The following is a 10000-nucleotide window of genomic DNA, read 5'->3' as shown; positions in this document are numbered from 1 at the left end:
GGCGCTGTACTCCGCCTGTTTAGAATCACACTGGCCGCAGAGTTATGCTGCTGAAATAGGTTCCCTCTTCCCCACTATCTGAAACATAGCCTGGCCTTCCCTGTCCACCTTTGACTGCCTCATAGAGTCCCTGCTAAGACCCTGGAGCTGAAAGCAGGCCAGACCACCAGTAGAGGCCCTCAGCTCCTCCAGGTTGTAGTAGGCCACTTGTATAGACCCTCAGCTCCTCCAGGTTGTAGTAGGCCACAAGTAGAGGCCCTCAGCTCCTCCAGGTTGTAGTAGGCCACTTGTATAGACCCTCAGCTCCTCCAGGTTGTAGTAGGCCACTAGTAGAGGCCCCCAGCTCCTCCAGGTTGTAGTAGGCCACAAGTAGAGGCCCTCAGCTCCTCCATGTTGTAGTAGGCCACTAGTAGAAACCCTCAGCTCCTCCAGGTTGTAGTAGGCCACTAGTAGAGGCCCTCAGCTCATCCGTGTTGTAGTAGGTCACTAGTAGAGGCCCTCAGCTCCTTCATGTTGTAGTAGGTCACTAGTAGAGGCCCTCAGCTCCTCCAGGTTGTAGTAGGCCACTAGTAGAGGCCCTCAGCTCCTCCATGTTGTAGTAGGCTTCTAGTAGAGGCAACTCAGCTCCTCCATGTTGTATTAAGCCACAAGTAGAGGCCCTCAGCTCCTCCATGTTGTAGTAGGCCACAAGTAGAGGGACTCTGGATGCTGACGGTGGTCAGGATAGAGAAGCTTGGTCATGTCTGTCTCTGTCTGGTTTCCCTGGTGATGTGGTATATACTCAGCTCTCCCAGCCTAGCATCCACTAACCCAAAATGGTTATTTTCTAAGCCTTCAAGGGCAAACAGCCGCGGAGTAATGTAATGAGATTTCAGGCAGAAGCAACCAAACCGAAAGCAGCCATTTTCTACAGCTGTCAACTTCTTTTTGAAAGGGGGCGACTTATTCTGATAGCTCGAATGGCAGCACCGGGGTGACTGGTGGGGGAGGGGCTGAATTTGGGAGTGAGGAGGGGGGGTCGAGGTGGATGGGCATGAGTGCAGTGGAGGGAGGGATGTAAGGGGGAGGGGAGAGGGGGGAACCTCCGGGGTCATAGCTGCTGTGCATTTTGAATGTGTTCTTCTCCTTTTACCCCGTTGCATCACCATACCTCTGCAGCCTTTCAGCCCAAGCCTATTTCCAAATCACACACTTAATATTTGAAAAGCTGGGTGTATAGGTTTGCGTGCGTGTGCCGGTCCTTCTGCCTCTCTGCATTTAGGAGTATCTATTATTTTCCCCAGCCAGCTTATCCACGAGGTTCGTCTAAAGGTGAGGATTGATGGGAAACATTGTCTGTGTTGTCATCTTCAAGATTGACACGTATCTGGTGATTACACCGATACTTCCACTACACTTTCCACCGCCATCAAAGCTATGCTGTAGAATGCCAACAGTACAGTAGAACTCCCAGTATGTCAAGAGTATAATACTTCCATACACAGCCACATTTCTAGCCTTGCTCCTCGCGACCCCACGACCCCACCCGTCCAACACCACTCAGCCTCAGTTGAACTGATTTCCCTGCCACCGCCGCCACAGCTAACCTTCGTCCTAAATGTCACGCTATTCCCTATACTGTATAGTGTACTACTTGGCTCTGGTCGAACCCAGTGCACTGTTATGCAATAGGGGATTGGGATATAGTCTAAGTCCCTCGGCCTTGTTCCAGTTCCTCCCTGCTGTGTGTCACATTTGGTTTCTCTGGTATCTAGGCCTCCTCTCATCCCATAGAAAGCACTGGTGGGTGACCATAGGTTGGACTGCCAGGGAGGCAAGGGGGTCACAAAATATCCCTTTTAATGCCCAGCCAGGAACATCTCTAATCCCCAGTGCAGAGGTCGGGTGTGATGGTATTGTATGGAGTGTGAGGTGTAGCCAGTCCCAATATTCTGTCTGGTCTGTTACAATGACATTTTTTATATATTTACTACTGTATGGATGGCAAAGGATTGGATGTACTGTATACAGTATACTGTATGGTTGCGAATCTACAGTTGAAGTCGGAAGTTTACATACACCTTAGCCAAATACATTTAAACTCAGTTTTTCACAATTCCTGACATTTAATCCTAGTAAAAATTCCCTGTCTTAGGTCAGTTAGGATCACCACTTTATTTTAAGAATGTGAAATGTCAGAACAATAGTAGATAGAGAATTATTTATTTCAGCTTTTATTTCTTTCATCACATTCCCAGGGGGTCAGAGGTTTACATACACTCAATTAGTATTTGGTAGCATTGCCTTTACATTGTTTAACTTGGGTCAAACTTTTCGGGTAGCCTTCCACACGCTTCCCACAATAAGTTGGGTGAATTGGCCCATTCCTCCTGACAGAGCTGCTGTAACTGAGTCAGGTTTGTAGGCCTCCTTGCTCTCACACCCTTTTTCAGTTCTGCCCACAAATTTTCTATGGGATTGAGGTCAGGGCTTTGTGATGGCCACTCCAATACCTTGACTTTGTTGTCCTTAAGTCATTTTGCCACAACTTTGGAGGTATGCTTGGGGTCGTTGTCCATTTGGAAGACTCATTTGCGACCAAGCTTTAACTTCCGGACTGATGTCTTGAGGTGTTGCTTCATTATATACTGCAGCAAAGCACCCCCACAACATGATGCTGCCACCCCCGTGCTTCACGGTTGGGATGGTGTTCTTCAGCTTGCAAGCATCCCCCTTTTTCCTCCAAACATAATGATGGTCATTATGGCCAAACAGTTCTATTTTTGTTTCGTCAGACCAGAGGACATTTCTCCAAAAAGTATGCTATTTGTCCCCATGTGCAGTTGCAAACTGCAGTCTGTTTTTTTTTCTGGCGCTTTTGGAGCAGTGGCTTCTGGAGCAGTGGCTTCTTCCTTGCTGAGCGGCCTTTTAGGTTATGTCGAAATATAGGACTCGTTTTACTGTGGATATAGATACTTTTGTACCTGTTTCCTCGAGCATCTTCACAAGGTCCTTTGCTGTTGTTCTGGGATTGATTTGCACTTTTCGCACCAAAGTACATTCATCTCTAGGAGACAGAACGCGTCTCCTTCCTGAGCGTTATGACGGCTGTGTGGTCCCATGGTTTTCATACTTGCATACTATTGTTTGTACAGATGAATGTGGTACCTTCAGGCATTTGGAAATTGCTCCCAAGGGTGAACCAGACTTGTGGAGGTCTACAATAATGTTTCTGAGATCTTGGCTGATTTCTTTTGATTTTCCTATGATGTCAAGCAAAGAGGCACTGAGTTTGAAGGTAGGTCTTGAAATACATCCACAGGTACACCTCCAATTTACTCAAAGGATGTCAATTAGCCTATCAGAAGCTTCTAAAGCATGATTTTCTGGAATTTTCCAAGCTGTTTAAAGGCAAGTCAACTTAGTGTATGTAAACTTCTGACTCACCGGAATTGTGATACAGTGAATTATGAAATAATCTGTCAGTAAACAATTTTTGGAAAAATTACTTAATAGAAAATTACAAAATAGATGTCCTAACCGACTGTGGTTGAAAAACTAGTTTTAATGACTCCAACCTAAGTGTATGTAAACTTCCGACTTCAACTGTATGTATTAACAGTATACTCTATAGCTGCAATTTTATATATTGTACAGGTGTAGGATCTTAATTTGATCACTCTTTTGTTGCTGAGAATTATAGACAAGTTTCGTGATTTACATACATTCACTGAAAACCCTCACGTACACACGGTTATATTAACAGTATTGCACCTTTCATGTCGCCTCATTTTAACCGGTTAATAGCCTAACCACCAATCAAGCAACATTCTGGATTTACACGTTCAAATCCTGTTGTTGAAGGATGATTTTGCTGCAACAATATAGGTCAAATTAAGATCCTACATCTGTATAGTATACTGTATGGATAATGAGCCTATGTTCTACAGTACATATACTGTGATCTTATATGCTTTCTACTGTCAAATGTATGGTCGTGATCCTATATACTGTGTAGTCTATGAACAATATGCTTTATGTCTGCCATGGCTGGCAACCTTGGTGTTGTGACTGTGTTAGAGAAGCACCGGGAATGAAATAGGATGATGAGGAGGAGGAGGAGGAGAGGAGAAGAGGAAGGCAATGACTCACAGTGTCCCTCTATCTCTCTGTTCACAGGCAATCTGGAGGAACAGTCATTAAGAACAGGTAGGGAGGGAGGGGAGGAGGGAGGGGGGAGGAGGGAGGGAGGGGGGGGAGGGGGGAGGGAGGGAGGGAGGGAGGGGGAGAGGGGGGGAGGGGGGGAGGAGGGAAGGGAGGAGGGAGGGGGAGGGGGGGGGGAGCGGGGGGAGGGGGAGGGGGGGGGAGGGAGGAGGGAGGGAGGGGGAGGAGGGAAGGAGGGAAGGAGGAGGGAGGGAGGGGGGAATGGGGGGGTGCACAAGATAACAAACTAAATAAACTTTACAGGATACACTCTGACCCACGTTCACATCTACTACATAGACTTGCATTCATGTACAGTACAGATATACACATATTACTCTAGCACCAAGTACCCACACGTATAACTATACACACACACACACAGACATGATGTGATGTCTGGGAGAGAACAGTCTATTCTACCTCATCTGGCGATGCTTATAGCCTCTCTGTCCACACATTCAGAGCACTGTCTCACAGTTCATCTGTCGCTACATCCACTGTGTGTGCGCGTGCGTGCGTGCCTGCGTGTGTCACTACTGATGCGTCTCTACATGCCCTGGCACAACACATCCCAGGCCCTCTGAGAAAACCACGACCAGACACACAGAGAGAGACCGAGGAATGATACTGTACTTTGGCAAAACATGTATTTTCTCACTGTAGAGTGGGCATTATGCAATGTTGATCTGCGGGTCCTCAAATGACCTAGGTTAACAGGGCTCTCTCTCTTGCCTCCCTGTACCCGCTGTGTGCCAGTCTGGGCGAGGAGTTCTACAGAGAGGCCATCGAGCACTGCCGCAGCTACAATGCCCGCCTGTGTGCTGAGCGCTCCATGCGCCTGCCCTTCCTGGACTCCCAGACCGGCGTGGCACAGAGCAACTGCTACATCTGGATGGAGAAGAACCACCGCGGCCCAGGTGTGTGGGTGTGTGTGTGTGTGTGTTCCAATGCATGCAGCCCTGTAATAAAACACAGGGTAAGAGGCAGCATGAAGAGGTATGAGGCCTGGGGTAGGGAGGTCTGGAACACATCTTTGGTTCTCCTCTGCTCTCAGCCCTTTGTCCTCGATGTTGTTCCTCCCTCTCCTCCCTCTCTCTTCCTTTCTCTCTCCCCCCTCTCTCACACCCCTGTATAGTATCAGTGTGTCTGTGTGTTTCACAGGAGGTTGGTGGCACCTTATTAGAGGAGGACGGCTTTGTGGTAATGGCTGGAGCCCTAATCAGCAGAACGGTATCAAAATACATTAAACACATGGTTACCACGGTTACCAGGTGTTTGATGCCATTCCATTTGCGCCGTTCCAGACGTTAGTATGAGCCGTCCTCCCCTCAGCAGCCTCCACTGGTGTGTGTGTGTGTGCGTGTGTACAGTATGCCTGAGTTTTGAGTTAGTTGTGTGTTTGAGTGAGACTGTGTTGTTTTTATTGACATAAAAGGCCGATAGAGGTATTGCTTTGTCAAGCAAATAAACCTCAACCGAAGAATTATGTTTGCACAAAAAAACAAACCTATTTTTGAAGTGGATATAAAATGTTATTCACCTACAGAATCATTGCAAGTAGACAACATCATGGCCTTAACGCCTTCAGCATAGCTGTGTCTGCTTTTCACATGACTTCATTCCTCTGGCGTTGTTTGGCCCCCAGGTTTGGCCCCAGGACAGCTGTATACTTACCCTGCCCGCTGCTGGCGCAAGAAGAGACGGTTAAACATTCTGGAGGACCCGCGCCTCGGACCCATTGAGTTTAAGATCGGTAGGAGACAGACAGGAAAACCTGGAATGGAGGATGAGGAGGATGGGGGGGGGCAGAGGAGGCTGGTGGCACCTTAATTAGGGAGGACTGCCTCATGGTCATGGCTGGAGTGGGATATGTGGAATGGTATCAAATACATCGGTGGTTTCCAGGTGTTTGATTCCATTCCATCCGCTCCGTTCCAGACAGTGTTAGGAGCTGTTGTGTTAGTCTGTCAGGGCAAAGTGATAGCTGGGGATGAAGTCTAACATGTATTAGCAGGGGGAGTGTTACTGTTATGTGTGTATTGGTGGGGGGATACTAACGTACGGTATGGTGTGTGTGTGTGTGTGTGTTCAGACTACGAGGCGTCTCTGAAGAAGGAAGGGGGCTTGCCGGAGGGGCCGGTGTTGGAATCACTGCTCAGTGGAGAGACTCTGGACAAGAAGGTGGAGGCGAAGGAAGAGGAACCTATGAGCGAGTGCCAGGTAAGAGGAGCTTAGAATCACTCATGGTGGCCTGCACACACACACACGTGCGCAAGTTCCAGTCTCCATCTCTTATGCTCTCTCCGAGCCTGCTGACATGTTCCTCTACATCTTCACCTTGGAGTTGCTGTGTAGTTTCTTTCTTCCATTTACATTACATTTAAGTCATTTAGCAGACGCTCTTATCCAGAGCGACTTACAAATTGGTGCATTCACCTTATGACATCCAGTGGAACAGCCACTTTACAATAGTGCATCTACATATTTTAAGGGGGGGTGAGAAGGATTACTTTATCCTATCCTAGGTATTCCTTAAAGAGGTGGGGTTTCAGGTGTCTCCGGAAGGTGGTGATTGACTCCGCTGTCCTGGCGTCGTGAGGGAGTTTGTTCCACCATTGGGGAGCCAGAGCAGCAGCTACAATGCCCGCCTGTGTGCTGAGCGCTCCATGCGCCTGCCCTTCCTGGAACAGTTTTGACTGGGCTGAGCGGGAACTGTACTAAAACTCAGTGGTAGGGAGGCGAGCAGGCCAGAGGTGGATGAACGCAGTGCCATTATTTGGGTGTAGGGCCTGATCAGAGCCTGGAGGTACTGAGGTGCCGTTCCCCCCCTCACAGCTCCGTAGGCAAGCACCATGGTCTTGTAGCGGATGCAGAGCTTCAACTGGAAGCCAGTGGAGAGAGCGGAGGAGCGGGGTGACGTGAGAGAACTTGGGAAGGTTGAACACCAGACGGGCTGTGGCGTTCTGGATGAGTTGTGGGGTTTAATGGCACAGGCAGGGAGCCCAGCCAACAGCGAGTTGCAGTAATCCAGACGGGAGATGACAAGTGCCTGGATTAGGACCTGTGCCGCTTCCTGTGTGAGGCAGGGTCGTACTCTGCGGATGTTGTAGAGCATGAACCTACAGGAACGGGCCACCGCCTTGATGTTAGTTGAGAACGACAGGGTGTTGTCCAGGATCACGCCAAGGTTCTTAGCGCTCTGGGAGGAGGACACAATGGAGTTGTCAACCGTGATGGCGAGATTATGGAACGGGCAGTCCTTCCCCGGGAGGAAGAGCAGCTCCGTCTTGTGGAAGTTCAGCTTGAGGTGGTGATCCGTCATCCACACTGATATGTCTGCCAGACATGCAGAGATGCGATTCGCCACCTGGTCATCCTTGTGTCGTCTGCATAGCAATGATAGGAGAGACCATGTGAGGTTATGACAGAGCCAAGTGACTTGGTGTATAGCGAGAATAGGAGAGGGCCTAAAACAGAGCCTTCTTCCCTCTGTGTAGTTTCTTTCTCCCCTCTCACTCTCACTCTTTATGCCTCTTGCTCCCTTTCTCTCCTCTCTCTCTCCTCCCTCCTCTCTCTCCTCTCTCCTCCCTCCTCTCTCTCCTTTCTCCTCTCTCCTCTCTCTCCTCTCTCCTCTTTCTCCTGTCTCCTCTCTCTCCCCCCTCTCTTCTTTCTCTCCTCTCTCTCTCCTCTCTCTCCTCCCTATCTCTTCTTTCTCTCCTCTCTCTCTCCTCTCTCTCTTTCCTCTCTCCTTTCTCCTCTCTCCTCTTTTTTCTTTCTCCTTTCTCTTTTCTCTTTCTCCTCTCTCTTCTCTCTCTCTCTCTCTCCCTCTCTCTTCTCTCTCTCTCTCTCTCTCTCTCTCCCTCCCTCCCTCCCTCTTCTCTCTCTCTCTCTCTCTCTCTCTCCTCTCGCTTCTCTCTCTCCCTCTCTCTCTCTCCCCTCTCTGCTCTCTCTCCTCTCTCCCTCTCCCTCTCTCCTCTCTCTCTCCTCTCTCTCTCTTTCCTCTCGCCTTTCTCCTCTCTCCTCTCTCTCCTCTCTTCTCTTTCTCCTTTCTCCTCTATCCACTCTCTCCCTCTCTCGCTCTCTCTCTCTCCACTCTCCACTCTCCACTCTCCACTCTCTTCTCTCTCTCCCTCTCTCTCTCTCTCCCTCTCCCTCTCTCGCTCTCTCTCTTCTCTCTCTCTCTCCCTCCCTCTTCACTCTCTCTCGCTCTCTCTCTCTCCACTCTCCACTCTCCACTCTCCCTCTCCCTCTCCCTCTCCCTCTCCCTCTCCCTCTCCCTCTCCCTCTCCCTCTCCCTCTCCCTCTCCCTCTCCCTCTCCCTCTCCCTCTCCCTCTCCCTCTCCCTCTCCCTCTCATGGCTCCGTCTGTAGTATCAGTGACTCTGGTTGGCAGTGACACATCCCCTGCATCCATGACACTCCCCCACTGGCACAGTTCCTCTCCTCCTCCCCAGATGAAGTGTGTATTTTGGACAGAGACTGTATGAGTGTGTGTTTAGGAGGGAGAGAGAGAGCGCTGATGTGTGTGTTTCTGAATCTGTGTGTGCCTGCTTCCTCTTCCGGATGAGCTGTCATCTCCTCTGTGAGCTCCGTGTCTCCAGTCCCTACCTCACCTGCTCCAGACGTCTTCCTTCCCTAAGGTCGACAATTAGCGCTTCAATAAATGGCCCACACAGCAAGCCCGGGGCTCCGTTGGGGCTAGGCCTCTGACCCTGGGCCTTGCCTAGCACCTGTACCCAGCAGGAAGCTAACAGAGGAGGGCTTTGGTTTCCTCCTCCATTACAGCTTCTCTGGTCCTTGCCTAGCTCCTGTACCCAGCAGGAAGCTAACAGAGGAGGGCTTTGGTTTCCTCCTCCATTACAGCTTCTCTGGGCCTTGCCTAGCTCCTGTACCCAGCAGGAGGCTAACAGAGGAGGGCTTTGGTTTCCTCCTCCATTACAGCTTCTCTCCATATGCTCATTTTAGAGTTTGTTCTTTTGTCACTTGTGACACTTGTTTTTTTGTCACCTCTCTTTGTTATTTGTCAAGGATACTTTCACAGGCCCATGTGTTGTACTTTCTATTTGCAGAATATGTTGATACTTTTTGCCAATGAGAGGAAGTGTTTCTTTCACTCCTACATGAACAACAGCATAGTGTTCTCCTGGTCACTAGTAGTTTAAGAGGGAGGGGGAGGAGGGGTTGTGTTAAAAGGAGGGGAGGCCACCCTTACTGGTCTAATTTATTGATTGTCCTCTGGACTTACTGTCTCTGTGTCTTTCTCTGTCTCTGTGTCTCTCTCTGTCTCTGTGTCTCTCAATTCAATTTTCAATTCAATTCAATTCAATTCAAGGGGCTTTGTTGGCATGGGAAACGTGTGTTAACATTGCCAAAGCAAGTGAGGTAGATAATAGATAATATTATTATTATTATTATTATATTATATATTATTATTATATTATTATAATAGATAAAGTGAAATAAACAATAAAAATGAACAGTAAACATCACACATACAGAAGTTTCAAAACAATAAAGACATTACAAATGTCATATTATATATACAGTGTTTTAACACTGAACAAATGGTAAAGGACACAAGATAAAATAAATAAGCAGAAATATGGGTTGTATTTACAATGGTGTGTGTTCTTCACTGGTTGCCCTTTTCTCGTGGCAACAGGTCACAAATCTTGCTGCTGTGATGGCACACTGTGGAATTTCACCCAGTAGATATGGGAGTTTTTCTAAATTGGATTTGTTTTCGAATTCTTTGTGGATCTGTGTAATCTGAGGGAAATATGTGTCTCTAATATGGTCATACATTGGGCAGGAGG

The 10000-nt window shown here is 48.5% G+C and overlaps 1 protein-coding gene across 1 annotated transcript in view; it reads left to right on the top strand.

Annotated features, from left to right (window-relative positions):
• Nucleotides 1-10000, top strand: part of LOC124005746 (zinc finger protein neuro-d4-like) — a 52766-nt gene that overhangs the window by 13153 nt on the left and 29613 nt on the right. The window contains exons 2-5 of the mRNA XM_046315258.1: nt 4159-4188; nt 4942-5102; nt 5831-5938; nt 6278-6405. Coding sequence (XP_046171214.1) covers nt 4159-4188; nt 4942-5102; nt 5831-5938; nt 6278-6405 — 427 coding nt within the window. The remainder of the gene's footprint in view (nt 1-4158; nt 4189-4941; nt 5103-5830; nt 5939-6277; nt 6406-10000) is intronic.

Source organism: Oncorhynchus gorbuscha, linkage group LG19 (genome assembly GCF_021184085.1).
Source record: "Oncorhynchus gorbuscha isolate QuinsamMale2020 ecotype Even-year linkage group LG19, OgorEven_v1.0, whole genome shotgun sequence".
Lineage (NCBI taxonomy): Eukaryota > Metazoa > Chordata > Actinopteri > Salmoniformes > Salmonidae > Oncorhynchus > Oncorhynchus gorbuscha.
The sequence above is the reverse complement of the archived record's forward strand: the minus strand, read 5'-3'. Positions and strand labels throughout refer to the sequence as shown.